The following is a 21,342-nucleotide window of genomic DNA, read 5'->3' as shown; positions in this document are numbered from 1 at the left end:
AGTTGTTTTGCCCGCCCGGGATTGGCCCGGTGGCCGCTTCCCGCCGGTAGGGGGCGGGGCCTCTGCTTAAAGGGGCCGCTCTTCCCGCAAGCAGCGGCCGGCGGTCTCTTGTCGTTCTGCGGCCCGCTTGAGGGACCGCCGGGGTACAGGGGCCGCGGTGCCCGGGGAACGCCTGAGGTGGAGCTGCCGCGCTGCCGCGTCCCCTCAGTGAAGCCGTAGCTGGTGGCGCCCGTCGCTCCCCGCGCTTCCTTCGCCGCTTTTACACCCCGCCGAGGCCGGCCATGGCACGGCCCGCGGCTGCCTACGAACCGGCAGTGCCGGCCCGCCCCGCCTGCGCCTACACCAGTTGCTACTGGTAAGGGCGGCCAGCAGCCGTGCGAGGGGCGGGTGGGAGTTGGGTGGTGGCGTCCGCACCCGCTGAGGCGGGACCCTGTCCGCACCTTGATTGTTTAAACAGAAATAATCAATTCTTGTGTTTTGCAGTGAAGAAAACGTTTGGAAGCTTTGTGAGTACATCAGGAGTCAGGACCAGTACCCATTAGAAGAGTTCTATGCTGTTTTCATATCCAATGATAGGAGGATGGTGAGTCAATGGGGTGTGATGGGGATGCAGCTATGGAGAGGGTCAGGTCTTCAGACTGCTGCCCCTTGTAGGTGAGACGCAGTCCAGGGCTTAAGACTACAGCCTGGCATAGGTAAATGTGGTCCCAGGCATTTTAACCACAGCCTGGCATAGGTAAGAGATGCTCAAAGGTCTCTAGCCTGTAGCCCAACCTGTAAGACATGGTCCAAAACCCTTCTGTAGCTCACTTTGTCTCAGATACCTGAAATCATACCTTGTCAGATCTGTTATTGGCTGCACTCAGGACAGTGGAGAAGCCGCAATGCCCCTATGAGCATTCTTCCCTGTGATCTGTCAATCTGGGAGGATGATGATGTTATCTGGAATGGTATCTCCAACTTCATGCTCTTGGGAGATAGAAATGAGAGAAACCTTTCTGACTGTGGAAGTGGATAGGTTAGCAAAGAACAAACCAATTAACCCAAAGGGAATCCATATTTAATTGAAAGGTTTTATTCACTTTAGATTTATTTACCTGCAACTTTCAGATTCCACTGTGGAAGCAGAAATCGGGACATGGAGATGAGCCTGTTGTCTGGGTAAGGCATTCTGTCCCCTCAGTGATTTTGAGTATGTGCTTCTGTAGTGGATAGCTGCAGGATCAGACATGGGCAATGTCTTTACTGCAGCAGACTGTTCCATCTGAACATAAAGAAACATGTTGTTCTACAGCGAGGGTGATGGAGCACTGGAGCAGGTTGCTCAGGGAGGTTGTGGTATCTCCATCCTTGGAGATATTTAGAAGCCATCTGGACACAGTCCTGGTCAGCTGGCTTTAGGTGTCCCTGCTTGAGCAGCAGCTTGGACCCAGGTGACCTCCAGAGGTCCCTTCTAACCTCAGCCGTTCTCTAACTTTGTATAATATGTATTCTTTTACAACAGATTTATAAAAAGCCTAAATCTGGTGCTGCTTTTTACCATTCATAACAAATCAACAGCAAGACAGTAAAATCTATAGGTGATAAACCTTAACATTGGTAAGATTATTATCTGAGATTATTGTTGAGGCTACCAGCTTTTTAGGATTTGAAGTAGATGTTTGTACTTGTGCAAAGTAGATGAATGAAAATATCCATATAGGCCTGATAGAGGATAGAAAAATAAGCAATGCATGTATTCAGGTGTCAGCAACTAAATTGACCCGTTAATGGTGGCTTTGGAATGTCATTTAATCAATTAATGTCATTCAGTAATTGCCACTACAGAATTCCTTTTAAATACATATGATCAGAGTCCTTTCAGTCACCTGGAACAAACTGTTTCTTGTGGCAATTTCCCCCCCTGAAATTGTGCAAAATAATCTGCAAACTGAAGTTCTGTGTTTTCTGAATCACTTATTCTCTCCCAAGATACTGTGCTTCATAGCACAAAAAAGATTTCATTTAAGGAAATCAAAGTCTTACAGAGATGATGTCAAAACGAGTAAGAGAGTCAGGAAAGGCCACTGCAGAAGGTGGATGTCTCATGGATTGAAAGGTGTTTTAACTTGGATGTTTCAGTGGATCATAGGATATGTAAAGTTAATTTTACTTATATTCTGTAACAGCTGCTTCTAAATATCATTGCATACATTACATATATATGTATATATATACACACATATATATGTGTATATACACATTACATATATATATGTAATGTATAGACACACACATAGAAAGAAATTCTTTACCATAAGGGTGGTGAGGCACTGGAATGGGTTGCCCAGGGAGGTTGTGAATGCTCCATCCCTGGCAGTGTTCAAGGCCAGGTTGGACAGAGCCTTGGGTGACATGGTTTAGTGTGAGGTGTCCCTGCCCATGGCAGGGGGGTTGGAACTTGATGATCTTAAGGTCCTTTCCAAACCTAACTATTCTATGATTTTATATATATATATATATATATATATATATATATATATACACACACGTACATATAGTGGTCTGGCAAAGTAGCTTGCCCAAATGTTTGTCTTCCCAGTCCCTTTGTGGTTCTGTTTAATCTTGAAAGTGCCAAAAGCCAGTGCTTCAAACTCTTTTTGTGAGTGGCTTTAATGTAAGCTTTAGTAAGCTGTTAACGGCTACCTTCAGTTTAATTTTGGAACACAGCAGTGTATGTACCTAACAGCTAACTAAGTAGCTGCAGTGTCTCCAAACCTCCACCACAACCTTGTATGTTTCTTATGACTTAAGGAATAAAACTGCATCTCACAACCTAAGTGACAAGACAAAATGGTTACTTTGAAAAATTAGGGTACAGATGTTTCTGCCCAGCTACAAGAGCTGCTATGGGCATGTCTTTCTCGGCGGTCCTCTTCATGTGAGCCATCTGCTGCCTTTTCAGTTGCATGCTGTTTTTTCGGGTGCTTCTGGCAGCTGAACACTGCACTCAAGTTCAAATTACAGGAACAGGTACAAGTCTCTTATTAGAAGAGATCACTAAATAATTTTAGTCTTAAACTGTCATCTATCATTGTGAGCATTTATTTAGGGCGGGGTCCAAGCTAAAAATACTTATCCCACTCAACTTTTGTGGTTTTTTGCAGGACATGGAAAAGATTTGCTGTTTCTTAGGAGTAATGTACATGTTAGATAAGCCCCAAAGGAGCCTGTAAAGGAGTGGATGGAATAGCAAGCCTTCTTGAAAGGCACAATGGGCCAGACAGGTGTTGGGAAAACGCCTGGTGCCAGAAATGTTACAGGCTTAATAGTTCAAGGGCAGTAAGCAGGATTTAAAGAAAGGGTCTGTAGCTTCTGCTTTTAGGAAGCATTTTTCTCCCCCCTCCCTTTGCCAGTTTCTCATTAAAGCTGTTTAACTCATGGCAATTACCCATTTTCCCAGGACTACCATGTCATTCTACTTCACGTTTCCAGCGGGGAGCAGAACTTCATTTATGATCTCGACACACTGTTGCCGTTCCCATGTCCCTTTGACATGTACAGTGTGGAGGCCTTTAGGTTGGATGATGGCCTTCGTCCAGAATTTCACAGGTGATGACATAAAACATAAAGACCATGAATGTTACTTCGTGAAATTAAAGCTGAAGTTCTCTTTGTGGATGTGTAGTGACAAAGGGCTTTGTGCTATACCCCAGTAGAACATATGCACTATGTTATTTTTCTAAAGCTCTTTACTTTAGTCATCAAACTCCCTTTTCTTTCTTTTCTGCTTGTTAACTTCTTGCCACAATATTTGTGATTTATGTGTTTCATGAAAGGAATGTTCCTTGGTGGGATGAAAGAGCTGTTGTGAGTGAGTGAGTGATGCAGTATTGTATCCATGCATCTTCTGATACGGTTTTGCATTATTATTTAGGAAAATCCGAATGATTCGAGCAGATTTGTACTTGAGGACTTTTGCTTCAGACAGATCTCATATGAAAGATGCAAATGGAAAATGGCACAAACCTCCTCCTTCATACCCTTGTATTGAAACGGCAGGTAAGCTGCCAGAGCTCATTTTTCCTGCTTACAGTGGTGAATGACATAGTCCAAGATGCACGCAAGAAATAGATACCCTTCCATAATGTGTGTCTGGAAGCACATCCAGATAGCTCAGTATTTCATATGTCTGTGAAGCATTTAACACTTCCTTTTCTGAACATGTACAGTCTAGCATGCCTCCTGGCAGCTACCATTATCAAACATTAATTACTCATTAATCTTCAAAAGCTGAGCAGAGAACAGGAGGTAAGTAGTGTTGTTAGAATCGTAGAACAGTTAGGGTTGGAAAGGACCTTAAGATCATCCAGTTCCAACCCCCTGCCATGGGCAGGGACACCTCACACTAAACCATGTCACCCGAGGCTCTGTGCTGTTCTCTTGTTACAGCAGGGAACTGAAGCAAAGAGGCCAAATAACTTGCCTAGGGGGTCACAAAGTGAATTTTTAACATGCTTATTATACCACACTTCAGCTGGCAAGTCCCATCCTGCCAGAGCAAGTCTCTACCAGGTGAATTGGACCTGGGGACACTTTAAAGCAAACTGGCAAATCAGCAAATTTTCCCCCAAGCCTTAAGCCTCTTTTAAGTGTTATTCTACATAATAGCCTCTGGGCCAAGCAGAGAAAGTAAAGGCTTGCTGTCTCCTCTGTAGAGCTGCATAAACCATTCTTATCACACAGCACTTCAGCTTATTCTAATCATGTGCTTGGCAAGCTGGCTAACATCTGCCATGTGTTTGTTTGTTCTCTGGTTTTCCTCCCAGCTGAAGAAGGGCATGGTAAAGTAGTGCATTAAGGGTGTATTCATGTTACTACTCTGCATGTTTGGTTTTGTTGCTTTATTAATAATGCAGCACTGCTGTGTGTTTATATTAGAGAAGGCAGGGTCAAAGAAACATCTTTTGTGTTTAAGTCCAAGTTGTGTTGTGCACTGGAGTAGAATGAATCATGAATGTGGGTAGGAGCACCGCTCTAGTTTTCATTGTGAAGCTTTAGGTATTTCTAGACAATTCGGGTTATGAAGCACCTTAAATTCTGTGTCTTGGTCCTTACCTCCAACAAAGTTTTCAACAAAGGTACTGTAGCAGGTGGAGAATGCCTGAACTGCAGTTCACAGTTCCCTGTTAGCTGGAGCCTCCCAGGCACTGGCGGCTTTTTGCCTGTGGAAACCTTCTTGTTGTGACAGTTAAGAGCTAATGAAAGTGTGAGGAATATAGATCGGGCCAGACCAGGAAGGTGGAATAGTTCTATTAGAATGAAAAGAGTAGAAGGCACTACTCACAGATAGTAAGTTACAGAATGACCCAGCCTATTGCAGTTGTGGGCATGTACCTCTAGCTCTAGTAAATGACTCCATAGCTGCAGATCCTGTAACTCTCCCCTTATCTGTCTTGTTTGGCTGAGCTTATCTCACTGGTGAGCAGCACCCTTAGCTGACAAGTGGCCTTAATCAACCTCCAGATTGCCTCTGTGATGTGGTAGATAGTGAAAGATACATAAGTCTTTGCTCCTCTAATGCTTTATTTCTTTACTCTGTAACTTGCCATGCTGGAAGAAACATCCATAGGACATCCAGTCTAACACCTGCTCAAAACAGGGGTTCCTTAGGGCTCTGTCCCAAGTCTAGTCTTTAACACCTCCAGGGATGGAGATTCCACCACCTTCCTGGGCAATCTGTCCCAACATTTGACCACTGTCATGGTAAAATATATAAACAACATTTTCCTGTTTTCATGTAATCAGAATTTCCCATATTCCAACTTGCTTTTTTGCTTCTTGTCCTGTCACCAGGCTCCTCAAGGCAGCTCTGGCTCCATCGTCGTGTCCTCTGATCAGGTAGATGTAGACAGCAGTAAGGTCTCCCCTTCATCTCTGTTTAAGACTGAACAGACCCAGTTTCTCACAGCTTTTCCTTGAATATCATGTTCTCCCACCCTGAACAACTTGATGTTCCTCTTCTGGCTCACTCCAGTATGTCACTGTTTTGTTTTTTTTCCTGTACCGGAGAGCTCCAGACTGGATACAGTATTCCAGCTCTGTGCTGATGCACTCTGGTCTCCTGGTCAGTTACTTGGCCAAAAGTGGTAACCCTTGTACACACTGAAGGTGGAAGATCGTTCATTAGGTAACTTCAAGTTCTGGGCAAGAACAGGAATAGATCTAGGGTGCCTCAAGTTGTGTTTCATTCACTACCAGTTTCTCCAGCTTAATTTTGTCTTCCCAGTGTTAATGTAAGGTACGACGATATGTGCTTCAGTGTGCCCAGTCAGTGAGGGATCTGGGTTTAATAGTTGTGGAACAAGCATTTACTTTAACCTTTACCTGAATCTAAGCCCTGGGTGTCTGTAGATGAGCCTGTGTCCTGTAGGCCAACATACAGGTTTTAAAGGCATTGCTCTCAACAAGTGGAACTGGTAATGTTTTCACATTAGAGACTGGTAATGTCTCAGCATGGTTTTATCAGGCATGAAAGTTACTTATTTTAACCTTGATGGAAGACTGGGTGCCAAACCTATTTTTTTTATCATAAAAGAGCCTGGGGTATTAGTGTTCATGCCCATGCCAAATTCCATGGCAGATAACTGTTTTCTCCCTGCCGTCTCACTTAGATAGAGTACTCTGCTTTCCCTCATAATTTGTGTTTGCATAAGATTAAACTGCTTTCAATTACAGCAAATATTTGAAGACTGGAAAAATACAACAAAAATATATTAGTCCTTCTTTTAATGCATGAGCATTGTGCTGTTAAAAATAAACGTGCCCATGAGCTCTTGGTGTTTAAAGACAATTGGCACTCTGGTACTATTCTGTTGATGTACTTTGCTGTGTGTTAAAGCATATTAGTTACATTTATATCACTGCCACTCTTTTCCCACTGGGTTTTAAAGCTTTTAGTTAACTTAAAAGACAAGAACGTTGCTAAAATATCGCCTCTTGCAGAGCAGAGCAGCTGCTAAGCCTGAATATAGCACTTTGGAAAAGGAAATTCTGTAGTATCAAAGTCAAGTGTAAATTATATAGGACCATTGGTAGGATAATGTAATTACCCAGTGTGGAGCTAGGACAGCATCTGGGGCCAGTGATCCTTTTTTATGGTGTATACCAGGAAATGTTTGACCATGAAATTCCTTTTGGAATTAAATCAAGGAATCTCTATCAGTCACCAATTCAGCTTTTTTTTTAAAACTATGACTAACTCAAAAGGAATAATTCTTCAGCTGCCTTTGCGCTGCTTGTGGTGTTGCAAAATAAACCTTCTAAAATAAGTCATCCATCCCAATCCATGCTTAAAAACATTGAAGCTGGAATTAGGTGGCTTTTTAAAGCATTATTTTTCAAAAAGCAAACAATCCCAAGCTACATAACTAAAAACTCCTCAGTATGTCATCAGAACTCGCATGCTAAGCATTAGCCTTTTGGAACTGGCTCTGCTCTAGCTGGTTCCTAGTGCCAGGCCTCTGCGTTTCTTACCGGCCTCTACTCTGCTGCTGTGAGTGCCAGGAGAAGCTGGCCAACTTACCTGGGTGCATGGTGCTTTCTCACACAGCCCTATCCTCTGCTGGAATAAGCATACCTGAGCTGCAGCAGAATAGGTTGCCAGTGGTCTCCTATTTGAAGAAGAAAACCAGGTCCAATCTGATACTTCGTTCAAATACAAAACCAAAGAAGATGCAATTTGGTGCACAGATTCATTGTTCCAGGGCTGGCGAGCACAGCCTGGGGTTTTCTTTTAAGTCTTCTTTCCACACATTAATGAGGTCTGATTCTGCTTAGTTTTGAGTCCTGATGAGATCAGCCCTCCTTATTGCAAGCCTGTGTAGAATACAGCTTGCAAGGTGTGTTTCAGAGTTACCTGGAACAGATGGTCTTATGGCTTAACTGTTAGCATCAGCTCTAGCACTGAAAAGCACTGGTTTGGATTTCAGATCTCCTCAGGTGTTTGGTAGCACACTGGCAGGATTGATTTGTAAAGGCTTTTTGTTCTTTTTATTCTTATTAAAATCCCTGGTGGCCATAAATGATGGGGTTTCACTTGTTTGGGGTTTGTTTTGTTTTGAAGACCATGAGTAGTACAGCTGAGAAATTATGGAAGCACTGTGTATGACATCTATGGAACAGGCAAGCTGCTAGACAGAGGCCAGGCAGATGCTTTTCTGTCCTAGTGGAAGCAAAAAGCAGGCACCAGTACAGATGTAAGTAGCCCATATGTGTTTCATAGGAGCCCTTCTGTTCTTGTTTGAGAATAAAACACCAATCTGTCAGGTTAAGTTCTTATTTCATGAGCTTTTGTGGAAGAATCAAGTCAGGGTAAAGGCAATAAAGGTACAATTAAGGATAGAAGTATCTAAATTCTGTGAAAGACTTACTGAAATTACAACAGTTTCTGTGAAAGATCATGACCTTTTGTTTTACACTGAGACAGACCAGGATGTTTTGCAGTCAGTTGTGTCTTGGCTGTGGGACCAATGCCCTCCAGCTGAGTGTGGTAAAAGCCTGCAAAAAGATTCCTCTACCTATTCCTGCAAGGAAGGGGGATCTGAAGAGATCTAAAGATATCTGTACAAGTCTAAAGAACCCAATCTTAGTGACACAGTTTAGTAGTGGCCTTGGGAGTGCTGGGGAGCAGTTGGACTTTATGATCTTAAAGGTCTTTTCCCAACCTATTTGATTCTGTGTTTCTGTTTCAGGTGCCCCCAAGGTTAGGCAGCAGCAGAACTGACCTCGGAGGCTTTGTTTCAGACTTGCTCACTTCCAGCAGCCCTTCGGTACTGCCGTTACGCAGAGTTAGTCCAAGGTCTGTGAGCCAAGCTGAGGCTTGGCTGAACTGTTGCTCTCTAACTACTGCTGGCAGCAGGCACAAGTAGCCTGGCTAGCAGTGCCATCTGCTAGTGTGCAGCCTTTTAGTTCATCCCTGCTCAGGGCAAAAGTGTCAGACTTGATTAAAAAAAAAATGAAGTGATGCAAGAATCCCCAAATGCAGCAGCTAGAGCTCATAGGCAGCACATGTGTGTGTGACAAAGTGGGTTTGGTCCAAGAGGAAGAGCAGCTCTGAGCATGCACAAATGCACGATCATAGGATAGCTGCAGCACCTCAGGAGGACTGAAAGTGTAGTGTAAATCTTAATGATTTCTTTCTTGTTTTAATTCTGCTCTTGACCATGTATGAATGTTCTATAAAGCCTGATCCTCCTTGCTTTTGGGGTGAAATCCTCTTGTTTGTTAGCTGTAGCATCCAGATGTCTCTTCTGTAAATTCTGCTGTTTGTCACTCATCTGCTTCAGGAAGAGCACTTCGTGCAGTGCATATATATTTTTGCCGAGCTGTTCCTTAAAGCCACAAGGTCTAACATAACACGCATGACAGATACAGCACGAGTAAAAAGAGCAGCACAGAGACTGTTATCACTCGAATGAAACAGGAGAGGTCTCACTACGCTTTTTCCTATCGCTAGCTCTTGTACTGCTTCAGTGCCGTCTACCGACTGTTCTTAGGCCATCAGCTCTTCACAGGAATCTGACTGTGTGATGCTCTGCCATAATCCTGAATTTAAGAGAGTATTTCATTTCCTACAGGCGATGTGACAGCAACTTCCAAGTCGCTAACAGCAGTGGCTGTGTTTGTAACTCGGCTGGAACAGTCCCCTTTGGGCTTCTTTACCATTCACAGAACAGTCTATGAAATTATTCTACTATGCTCAGTGCACATAAAGCACTGGGAGGAAAAGACAAGTTGGGAATTAGAAAACAGGCTGGCCAGGCCTACCAGCAAGAGCTGTTAACTGCTCCTCAATGGTCTCGGCCTGCAACAGCGAATCTGGGCTTGTGCTATTTCAAATTCCCACTGGTGCTAGCCTTGTTCTGCCAGACTCACTTCAGCAGCAGGACCATGCTTGGCTGGACATAAGGATTTTCCATGTGCAGAGCCCAAACAGGTTAACAAGAAAGGAGTTAGGGGCCTGACCTCAGAAATGATGAGAGCTGGGATTAGGCAAATCACAAAGCTGTACCTTAGTGTAGATGTGGTGCAAATAGAGGTTTCAGGGGCTGCATTAAAGGCTGGGACTCCTGGGTTTGAGATTCCTGAACATTGTCTTCCCTTCCTTACTTATGTTGTCCATATTACCAAGCATTTTACAGCTGAAGCAAATTCCATTGTATAGGTTTTATAATAAATTCATTTAGAGCCTACATATGTTTAGTTCTTAGTTCTTAAATGAATCACCCATGTTAAAATAAATATATAAATACAGTGGCAAAACTATAACAGTAAATCCAGTGGCTCTCCCACTCTATTCTTTAAGCTCATTCTCTTCCAGCTTTCTTTTAATGAGCATTTAAAAGGCATATGTGCGCAGATTGTCAGTGTGAGCATAAAAGAAGGAAGTTCAAGGAAGTTTGTAGTCAGAGCTGACTAGGCGAAGGAATCGGAAATCTCTGCTCAGCGTGAGACGGCAAGGCTTTGTACCAGCCCAGCTCCAGAAAAAGAATGTATGGGGTACCTAAACCCATAACTGCACACCAGCACTCTCCACTGAGCTCTCTTGTAATCCATAGGAGTGACAGTATGATTTCTGCCTCTTCTGCAGGAGTTGGAGCAGATCAAACTCCTGGCAAAGAGCAGTCATGGCTACTGACTTTGTACTGTGGTTCAGGATTCAAACCAACCAGTGTCTGCCCCAGCCTAGGTTGATACCCTTCTTCACCTGAGCATCCCTCCAGGCTACAGGCTGGGTTAGTCACACATTTCCTCTTGTGTGTCTATTCTGGCCTTGCAGTGCACTGGTATGCAGGTTCAGGGCTGCAGGGAAAGCAAATCTGGAGCAAATGCTGTAGTCTGGGAAGTCACAAATGTTAGGTTTGCCAAGGGGCAAATCAATTCTGAGAGGTACTAAGCAAGTTCCAGGTCTGACTGCTGCTCTGTCTCAGTTCCTCTGTAGTCAGTGCAAAAGCTGACTCAGTTGACTTTGATTCAGAATGTAATGGGGGAATAATACCTCCCCTGCTTTTGAGTAATGACACCGCTGTGAATGCAGGAAGACAGCAAGTACCTGTTGTATTGCAATTCCCTGTGTTGGTTGTTCCTTGCACTCCAGTTCTCTGACACTACTTGACCCTTCTAGGCTGCCTTTGCGGGGAAAAATCTTACTCTTTCTATGCACACTAGTTTCTAATGACTAAGGATACTGACTAATGCAGTAATGTAATTATTGCTGTGTGCAGAGAGAGGGATCAGGGGCAAAAGCAACATTTCAGAGGCTGGAAGTAGATGTTTTCAGAGCACTGTACAATTTTCAAAGCCTTGCTGGGCTGCTGCTCAGGCAACGTGCTGTGAACTGTTATGCTGTTTTGAACTGAACTGTCGAAGAGGAGTCTTGGGGCTTTCTCTGCATAGGTGTGTACCTGTGCTACAGAAGCTGCAACAAGAACTTAAATATTGCCCATTTCTGGTCTTTTTTTTAGACTCCAAGATGAACTTGGATGATTTTATCAGTATGAATCCCAAAGTGGGATGGGGCTCAGTGTTTCCCCTTCCGGACTTCGTACATCGATTTGGCAGACAGACTGACTACAGCTATTCCTTGGAAGGACAGTGACGTGAACAAAGATCTCCCCGCTTCTGTTCTCAGTGTTTTGCTGCTTTTATGTTTTATTTATGGTTTACATTTCTGTACATGGAGTAAGTATTTGGGAAGGTAAGATACCTGATCAGAAATATCGTGAACTGAATAAAACCTTTTATTTTGATTATGTAAGAAGGAGCTTGGTTTTTGCTGTCAAATCAAAAGCAGATATCCCACCATAAGCACATTACTTTTCCATCTACTGTGCCCAAACTGAAAAGAGCGTTTGCATGCTGTTAAGAAAAGCTTCTGGAAAAAGATATGCATGAAATACTGAACAGTGTAGCTCAACTTGCTACATGTCACCACATTTCAGAAGTGAGATGCAGTATGTTTGCTTTGTGTTATGATTCCTATCACTTACATAACAGATGGTGCATCTCAGTTTAGTCACCAGCTTTATCAATTGAGCCTTATTTAGCAGAAGCCTAAAGGTCAGACCCACAAAAGGAAGACAGATTTAGTAGCACGAACTCCCAAGCACTACGTAAAACCAGACAAGTATCTAAGTTTTTGTGCTGTACAAGGAGAGAATTAAATGTGCTGCCATTTCAGTTAAACTGTCCCAGTGCTGATGCTTGCTGGAAGATGCAGTTGCTTTTGCTTAACGCTTGTGTGTCCTCACCTTCCCCCATGTGTTTGCACTTGGCATTTGTCTGGCCCCATAGTAATCCAGGGTAGGAAGCTAAAACGACAGGAAGAAGGATGGGAGTTTTTTCTGGGTCTTAGCTCCTTGAACTGGCTTGTCATGAGGTCAGACAGCTGCTGGTGTAAGGAAATCAGCTGGGACATATGGCTGGGGGGGAAGGGAATGAGCAAGCCTCCCCCATACAGGGCTGCTTGCTGCTGAATTTCCTTAGAGGTTATACCAAGCTTACAGGGGAACCCAGGAAAGCCACTCTGTTGATTGAGAGCTTGGAACAGTCTCCCACGTCTTAGAAGAGTGCCCTAAAAACATGGGATTACAGAAATAGGCTGTGATGGGATGTTTAATTATCTGGGTTTGGAGCTGTTCTACTTTACCTACTAACATGTCATAGAATTATAGACTGGTAGAATAATTCATGTTCAAATTGGGTCAGACCAGGCTGCTCAGGTCTTTATCCAGTCAGGCCTTGGAAACCCACTGGGATTGAGACTGCTGACAAACGTGATGGACTTTGGTCTTGGTGAGGAAAAGCATAGTAATGGTCATAAGTATTAAGGTATTATTTTATTTGTAAGTACAGAAAAGTATAAAAACTTCACAGATATTTATGTATATTACTGTTACACAGGTATGCTGTTACATCTATGTTGTGTGACTCTATCTCCCATTAGTTCCCGAGAATTTACATTAACAACAGTGACAGACCATTGAACAACAGTGGGACTGATTTGCTTCACCTACACCTCACTTTTTCTGTGTCATAAGGGCTGGCTGACTGTCGAAACTTGACTTTCTGTGGCCAGACCAGCATGGCTGGTTGCTGGGCAGATAGGCTGCTACCACATGGATCCCTTGGGTGCCAGCATGAGCTATGGATAGGCACCACTCATCCACAGAGTGGGAGAGTTGCTCTGTAGTTTCTGGCTCTGTGAACCAGCTTTACCAGAAGAGATTGAAGTGATGGGACTTGGTGTTCCTGAGCTTGGAGCTCTCCAGAGGGGGGGCAGCTCTGGATTTAACCACATACACCTCTGAAAGGTCTGATTTATTGTGTTTGGTTGAAACAGCAGCTCTTTCTGCATGACACTACTGTGGCAGCCATGCTTTGAGTGAGTGAAGGTGGTGTTACTTACTATTGTTGGGTGATGTCAGGATTGACTGTGAGCGTGCACAGCAGCAGCAGTTTGCTTGCTGAGCACCGTATAGATGACAACCCAGCGCCCAGCACTGCCCATGTTGGGCAGTAGCAGAACTGGGAGTTTAAAGATGAACACTCTGGAAAAGCAGGTTATGCTAAGTACTTTTTATCGCTCAAGTAAGTGATTGAATCTCACATACACAGTGTTCCTCTGCATTGATCAACAGACCCTTTAAGCTGTTGTAGAACATGAGGTTCTCATCCCTCCGTACTTGAGTATGTCATTTGATTTAAATACTGAGCTGCCAACCTCAGCTGGTTTCTAGTGCCTGAAATCCATGACACACTCCCTTCACTGAGGCTCAGAGGCAAGAATTTGCCTGGTTTAATCTAGTTTCAGGGTCGAGGCTGTTAGGGTGACCAGTCACAACCACTATTCAGAGCATACAAGTTAAAAAAAACCACCAATTCTGTCTAATCATGCTGAACAGATGCTTAATTTTGCATGTAGCAAGATAGGTGTCATGAGAGCTTTTCTAGAATTGACCATCTTTTGTAGCTCTTGCAGAAAGTTGTCATTCCACAGGGACAGGCAGAAGTCAGAGCATGATTTCACTCAGTGCTGAGCAGGTTGGTACTGTGGTGCTGTCTCTGTAGCCCTTCAGGCCTGGTGGCGTTTCATCACCATTTCGGAAGCTGTGCTGTTAGAAAGAATTCAGGAGTGCATCAAGCGCTCATTTACAGCCCAAATAGGAGGAGAAGCTGCTTGCATCACTACAATTAGCAGAGACCAGCCTGTTTTATAGAGCTCATTAGCCATGGTGTCTCATTAGAGGGACTTAGTGAATTCCCTCCTCTCTTTGCTCCTTTCTCTCCCCAGCTACCCCTTGTTCTGACTGTTTTGGGGCACTTGCTGTGTTAACCTTTCTGCTGTACCTCATACTGGTGTGTGAGGTGGCCCCACTGGCACAGTTTACTCACTGAGCCCCACAAGTTGCAGGCAGAAAAGCAGAGTTAATTGAGAGCTGCTTTGCCAAGTGCCAGCAGAAGCAGCCCATGTCAGAAGTGCAAGAGCGGCCGCTGTAAAGCTGATGGTGATGAGGCAACTTCGCTGCCACTAATTACCACTGCTTACCAGCTCTGAGATAACATGTATTTAAACACCTAAGAGTTAAGTGACTTTATACCACGGGTGTGCATAGGCTAGGGGTACACCATGCAGTAGAGTGTGACTTGGTGGTCCTCAGGTGCAGCTCCAAGCTGGCCAGCACATTCACCCAGCCAAAGTGGTGCTCTCCCTAGAACCTTCAACCCTGCTGCAGGGAGCTGGGCTGTGAGATACAAAGTACTATGGAAGCTTTGGCATTACTGCGGGGATGCACTGGCACAGCAGAAACAACACCACATGCTCACCTGTACTCTATGCTATCGATAGACTGCAAGACTTTTAATATCCCTGTGTCCAGATGATGTCCCACTCTGTCCAGCACAAAGATAATCTGCTTATTCGCTTTCACTACAGTGGTTTCTTAGTGCAGCTTAGTTTTCCATTGCCTTTCAGCCTTCATTACCTTGTCCTTTGCATTGTGAAATCTTTCTGTTGTCTGGTTATTACAGTAGCTGTGTTTTGAAATCCCCTAAGTGGTGGCTTTTTAGACTAGGTCACCCTTGAGTCAGGCACTGAACAAAGCCGGGAGAAACCCCCTTGCCCTCAGGTCAGTTACTCACAATCCCACGATCTCCCAGCATCTGTATTCTCTTTGTCACTGGAAATTCTCCATCACTTTTACTTCTAGACATCATAGGGCAAGTCCCTGATCACCTTATAATGGGGGGACAACCTATCTTAGAATCATAGAATCGTTAGGGTTGGAAAGGACCTTAAGATCATCCAGTTGCAATCCCCCTGCCATGGGCAGGGACACCTCCCACTAAACCATGTCACCCAAGGCTCTGTCCAACCTGGCCTCGAACACTGTCAGAGAAGGAGCATTCACATCTTCCCTGGGCAACCCATTCCAGTGCCTCACCACCCTCACAGTAAAGAACTTCTTCCTCATATCCAATCTAAACTTTCCCTGTTTAAGTTTGAACCCGTTACCCCTTGTCCTGTCACTACAGTCCCTAATGAAGAGTCCTCCACAGCACCTTTGTAGGCCCCCTTCAGATACTGGAAGGCTGCTATGAGGTCTCCACACAGCCTTCTCTTCTCCAGGCTGAACAGCCCCAACTTCCTCAGCCTGTCTTCATACGGGAGGTGCTCCAGTCCCCTGATCATCCTCGTGGCCCTTCTCTGGACTTGTTCCAACAGTTCCATGTCCTTCTATCTTAGGGTAGTTCTTGTGTCCATCAGGCTATTGATGCAGTAACCTGCAACATGAGGTAGGACACGCACGTCTCTCCTGCCTCTTTCTCTTCTATGCTGCTGCTTTTTAGTTAATGATACAGTTTATTTGATAACTAAGCATTTCTGTTTGCCTGTTTGGGACTTCAGGAAAACAAAAAGCTTGTTTTTCCTGGCATGCATTTGCTTGGTCAGTGCATTTTCACCAATATGAGCAGCTGTCTTGAGAAAATACTATTTCTCAGCTGGCCAGCAGAGAGAGCAGTCAGCATTCGGTGGACGTGTTTGGGATGCTTGGCCAGAGCTGCTCTCCTGCCTGCTTTGCCCTGCCGGTACCTGCTACAGTTACAGGAAGATAACCCTGACAGCAGTGCAGAAGTGATCTGTATCTGCAAGGCTGTAGGCAACGTATTGCCCTTGACTGCCTGTGTCTCTAATGTGAGAGCCAGTCCATCCTGTGCATCAAGGGCTATATGGCAACAGAGTCAAAACACCTACCAATGTCTGGGGATCTGTTCAGCATTCACAATCCCTACTGAAATGGGAAATCCCTAAGAATATCAGACTAACTGCTTCACTGTCAATTTATGGACTTCAGAGGTTACATTTATGTATCAGGGATACTGCACTCTGATCTGTGCTGTGAAGGAGGCTTGGGTGACATGGTTTAGTGTGAGGTGTCCCTGCCCATGGCAGGGGGTTGGAACTGGATGATCTTAAGGTCCTTTCCAACCTTAACTATTCTATGAGTCTAAGGAGGCAGAGACACTGGGGTGCGTCTGTATGAACCAGAGTCCAGTATGACAGCCCTGGTCGGGACATTTTGACCTGCATGGCCACTTCTCACCCCCTCATCATCCAGCCAGAGCCTCAGGCATGCCCTGAAGCACTGTTGCTCTCCAAATATCTACTGTGAAATCACCACCTCTGGGGTTCACTTCCCTTTTGTTAGAATGACTTTGGTCCAAATTTTATCATATTGCCTCAAACACAGCTGTGGATAGAACGACCTAAGAAGTTGTACCAGGGAATAGTATTTCATCTCCTCTTGAGGTGAAACCTGTCTGGACATCTGGTAATTACCAACTCAGAAATGTGAGGGAGGGAATGTGGTGATTTTCCTCTCCCTTCTGGCTCCCTCCTTATGCAAGAGCTGGCCCAGTTGAGGCCAAGGTTAATGAAGCATACCCAGAGAGTGAGTGTCTGGAGACATTTGCTCAGGTTTGCTCAGCAGCTGCCTGCCCCCTTTCCATGGAGCTCAGCTCCAGGTGAAGGCTTTCATTTGTGACTGTGGAGTGAGAAGTGAAGCACTCCATACAAATGCAGCCTTTCAACAAGTTAAGTGCAGCTGCACCAGTGGTTCTGGAAAATCTCTCCAGTTTGACCTAAGATAAACAAATATGGTTCCTTAAGTATCCTCAGTGTTTCCTTATACTTACAGTAGGAAATACCTTGGATATTGAGGGCAGCTAGAACAAATCTTACTTGGTTATCTAAGGCCTCTGGCAAGTCCCTGAGTTTCTGAGTGAGCTGAGCCACTTCTTAGGCATGAGGCATACCAAACTTCATTTTATAGTGATAATAATAAGCGTTCAAAGGACCCGAGCTGTGAACTGTCACTCACAAAGCCTGAGTTGAAGCAGCTTTATTCACCTGAAGCTCACTTTAAGTGTCTGGTGCTGGTGCAGAGGGCCATGAGCAGGGTATTTCCGATGAGCTGGATTCCTGACATCATATTACTCCAAAGCAGGAAATGCTCATTTGGCCTGGTTCAGTGTCATACTGGCCTTCCCATGCAGGGCTATATCTGGAACCCAAACACTGCAATAAGGCAGGAATCATTATATGTTATTCCTTTTTAAACAGCCTACACAGCAAGAAGATGGTAGTTATCTCAGCCTTCCCTTCTCCTTAGTATGCAATTGTGGTGGCGTGCTTCCCACCGTCTCAGCTTGGCTGCTGAAATGGCAGCGCACCAGCTCCGCGCTTGGAGCCATCCCGAGAAAACGTTCTGCTGCAGCTTTTAACCGTTTCGCTGTAAAGCTCTTCCACTGCCGGGGTGAAGCAAGGGTTTCCAGTCCCTGTTTATAGCCAGTGTAATCAGCTCGGCTATTTATACAGTGCTCATGACAGAGCACTTCGCTGTATGAAATGGTGACAGTTTTATTTATACCAGCGCAAAAACAAAGTCATCGCGGACCGAGGAGGCGACGTTCAGAGTATTCTTTCCTCACTACGTGACGCTCTTCAGCAGCTCAGACTTTTGTCAGGCAAAGTCGTGCTCCTAGGGAAAAAAAATACAGCCCTATGGAAGGCAGGGATCCCACCAGCCTTTGTCTGCTCTGTGTCTGTGAAGGAAATGGGACTGTTTAGTCAAGTAGCTTCTACCAGCGGCTACCTCGATATGAACATGCAGCGCTGCCAGCAACGTCCATAGAGTTGTCTTAGTTCAGCTAAAAGCAGAGTTTGATCTGCTCTGCCAGAGGTACTAAAAATACCTTTTAATATGCTAAGGTATGTGTCTGGCCAGGGCTTGTTTTCAAATGCATCGTTCCATGGAGTTGCTGCAAAATAAACGGAGCACAAGTAGCTCCCTCTGGAGATGCAAAATACCCAGTGCTGCAGGGATCCAGCCTTTCCCCTGCCTTGGTCCCAGCAGAAAGGTGGGAAGAAGGGACTTGAGGGGATTTGCAGTGCTGTATTTGTCAGAGGTGTTTTACTCAGAAGTTTCCTTAATCCTTGCTCTCATTTAACTTGTTTGACAAGTATTAAATAAACCTCCCCATGCTGGGTGTTCCTGAGATCTGAAATGCTAAGTGAGGGGCTTCATTCCCAGCAGAGAAGACCCTCCCATGGTCCTGGCAGCCCCTCCAAGCTCACACCATGCACAGGCTGGATCCATGCATGGAAGCAAAGCCGCAGCCTCCCCCTAAAGGCTGAGTGAGCCAGGGTGAAGCAGTCTCCCTCCCAGCAGCTGCAGAGCCCAAGTGGGACCTTCCTGCTGGTGCTCGCTGTGGTCTTGCTGCTTTGAACCACCACAGAAATCCAGGGCTGTGGAATGGCTCAGCCCAGCCCTGGCCACACGGGCGCATCCTCAGCCCTTGCCGGGATCATGGTGTACCTGCTGCTGGTGCTGTGCAGGGGCAGTGCAGGCGGTGAAGGTGGCAGGACACTACCGCTTGCTGGGTTTATGGAAATCCTCAGAAATTGGGATTATCTGTGCTCATTCAGTGAGCAAATGCCCTGGTTTAGGAGGTGGAGTCTATGACAAAAACCCATATGTGGAGGTTGTCCTGTACTGGGGACATCCGAGGCCCAACATGTGACAAAAGCACATGTATGGGGTCCAAAAGAGGCGTTATCATCTTCACTGTCACTTGGCCTCATCTGAAATGAGAGAGACATTGCTGTATCTTGCAGTAAGGTCCTCTGCCCTGCCTGCATAGTGCAATAGAGCCTACTCCCAGATGATTCAAATAATGTTATAACTACTTCTTGCTGTTGCTTAATGTGTTTGGGGAATGATCTATGGATCTGCAGCAGTACAGCCATTAGCACGGCTGGATTAGCAAGTGGAAGCTTTGTTTCGAGCTTTCTGTAATAAAATACCCCAGTGCTGAGGCATGCAGGCTCGCTAGGGTTTCACTGCCAACTGAAGAGAATGAGGGCAAAGGGTGATTAAATATTAAGTGAGATGCAAGATCCCACTGAAGCAGTTAATCTGGTAACCTGAGGATGGGCTGGAGGTAAAGGTGGCTTCCTGGGGGAGATACCTGAGAGGGTACGACAGCAACCAGCAAGAGGAGCTTTGGGGTTCCTCCATCAGTTTCCAGTGCCAAGAGACCTCAGGGGTAACGTGTGCTCATGGAGAAGGGACCCTTGGAATATGTGTATCCTTTTCTATTTGGATTTCCACCTCCTCCATAAATCAAACACCATTTCTGGCTGCGTTAGACTGTCAAGCAGGCTGTACTTACATCAGGCAGAAGACATTCTGCCTGAAAAAGAGAAATAGGTCCATGATTAATACAGAAACATTCCTTCCCCACCGCAGGATGAACCGTGTTCTAAAGCCTCTCCTTCAAGCAAAGCTGCTGCTGACAAGAAAACTGTTGACCTTCTTACACTACAGTGAGGCTTTTGAAAGACATCTTTATTGTGTGTCCGCATGCCTGCACATGCGTGTCTGTGTGCCTCTCCACATGTACAGACACAGACGGCTTCCTTTGCAGCGGGTATTGGTTCCTGAGCTTGCTGAGCTCACCTCAGCCTTAGCAATGAGTGGTGTTAACTTATATCCTCACTGCTCCGTTAGCAGTTGGCCCTTCCTGAGGAGGACCCACGCCTTGGCTGCTGCTGCCTACCTGGGTGTAAGTGATGTGAAGGCTCCTGCTCTGCTCCCTCCTCGCTGGCACAATCATGGGCAAGTAAATCTGGTTAAATCAAGACCCCTTACCTTTCTGAGGCTCTCAGGCCAGTGTATTACTGCACTCCCATCATTTCCCCCATCCCATACCCCCTCGGAAACATTGAAAGATGTTATCTTTTCCTGATACAAGCTATGCTAAAGCTTGGTTCCTTCAGGAGACAAACTGGTAGCGGAAACATTGACAGCCATACAGGCAAATATTGTCCTGCTTAAAATCTTTATTTAGATTGCTCCATTGCGAGGAGAGCTGTTTGTTTGTTGGGTTTTATTTCTCATTTTGGACGGTGCTAAAGACGCCATAAAATTAACTACAGTATTATTCCAGTGGTTCATGCGCTTCATGGGCCTTCAAAATTAAAAGCAACCACGATAAAATGAAGCAAACAAACAGTCCTGAGGAGGCCCTAATCCCTCTCCCCCGTGCTCGCAGCAGCCACCAAAGCCAGCCGGGGTCCCTGGAGGGCAGGAGCGGCAGACCCTGGGCTGAGAGGGATCCTTGGGAGGGCTTTGTTGCTCTGCCATGGGGATGTTAAAGATTCTGGCCCGCTGACAGCCTATGCAGTAAGCATAAACATTTGGCTCCAGCAAAGGGCTGCAGACGAGAGGCAAGTTGAGCATGAGATAAAGAGGGGCTTTGCAATAGTGCCTAGCTGAGCAAGGGCTGCAGGGGGGAACCCGAGGCGGGCACAGGGAGATGCAGCCATCAGTGGAGGATGGAGCTGGGCACCTGCTGGGTGCCTCTGCAGGCTCCTGGGGCTCCCAGCTGATGGCTCGTGCTGGGGGCAGGGGAAGAGCTTGAGAAAGGGTTGAAAATACATCACTGGGGGCATTGGGGGTCTGAGGAAAGAGCTTGAAGCAGAACTGAGGATGTTCAGCCTGGAGAAGAGAAGGCTGCATGGAGACCTCATAGCAGCCTTCCAGTATCTGAAGGGGGCCTATAGGGATGCTGGAGAGGGGCTCTTCATTAGGGACTGTAGTGACAGGGCAAGGGGTAACGGGTTCAAACTTCAACAGGGGAAGTTTAGATTGGATATAAGGAAGAAGTTCTTTACTGTAAAGGTGGTGAGGCACTGGAATGGGTTGCCCAAGGAAGTTGTGAATGCTCCATCCCTGTTGG

The 21,342-nt window shown here is 45.5% G+C and overlaps 1 protein-coding gene across 2 annotated transcripts; it reads left to right on the top strand.

Moving 5' to 3' along the window:
- Window positions 1-187: 187 nt before the first annotated feature.
- On the top strand, window positions 188-21,342 carry NTAQ1 (N-terminal glutamine amidase 1). Of its 2 annotated transcripts, none has more exons than XM_061447743.1 (6): window positions 188-355; window positions 484-583; window positions 1,111-1,161; window positions 3,443-3,591; window positions 3,917-4,041; window positions 20,112-21,342. In XM_061447743.1, the coding sequence occupies exons 1-6, from the start codon at window positions 282-284 to the stop codon at window positions 20,126-20,128; spliced, it is 516 nt and encodes a 171-aa protein (XP_061303727.1). In that variant the 5' UTR covers window positions 188-281; the 3' UTR covers window positions 20,129-21,342. The 2 variants fall into 2 exon arrangements, with proteins under 2 accessions (XP_061303727.1, XP_061303725.1); XM_061447741.1 differs by lacking the exon at window positions 20,112-21,342 and adding an exon at window positions 11,505-11,800 and having other exon boundaries at window positions 193-355.

The sequence above is a fragment of the Pezoporus flaviventris genome, unplaced genomic scaffold, assembly GCF_033815535.1.
Source record: "Pezoporus flaviventris isolate CSIRO_AGI_PZ_B2104156 unplaced genomic scaffold, CSIRO_AGI_Pfla_v1 ptg000007l, whole genome shotgun sequence".
Taxonomy (NCBI): Eukaryota; Metazoa; Chordata; class Aves; order Psittaciformes; family Psittacidae; genus Pezoporus; species Pezoporus flaviventris.
The sequence above is the reverse complement of the archived record's forward strand: the minus strand, read 5'-3'. Positions and strand labels throughout refer to the sequence as shown.

Coding starts and splice junctions, on each gene's coding strand:
- NTAQ1 (XM_061447741.1), top strand. CDS start 282: ATGGCACGGCCCGCGGCTGCCTACGAACCGGCAGTGCCGGCCCGCCCC. Junction 356..483: donor GCCTACACCAGTTGCTACTG/GTAAGGGCGGCC, acceptor TGTGTTTTGCAG/TGAAGAAAACGTTTGGAAGC. Junction 3,592..3,916: donor CTTCGTCCAGAATTTCACAG/GTGATGACATAA, acceptor ATTATTATTTAG/GAAAATCCGAATGATTCGAG.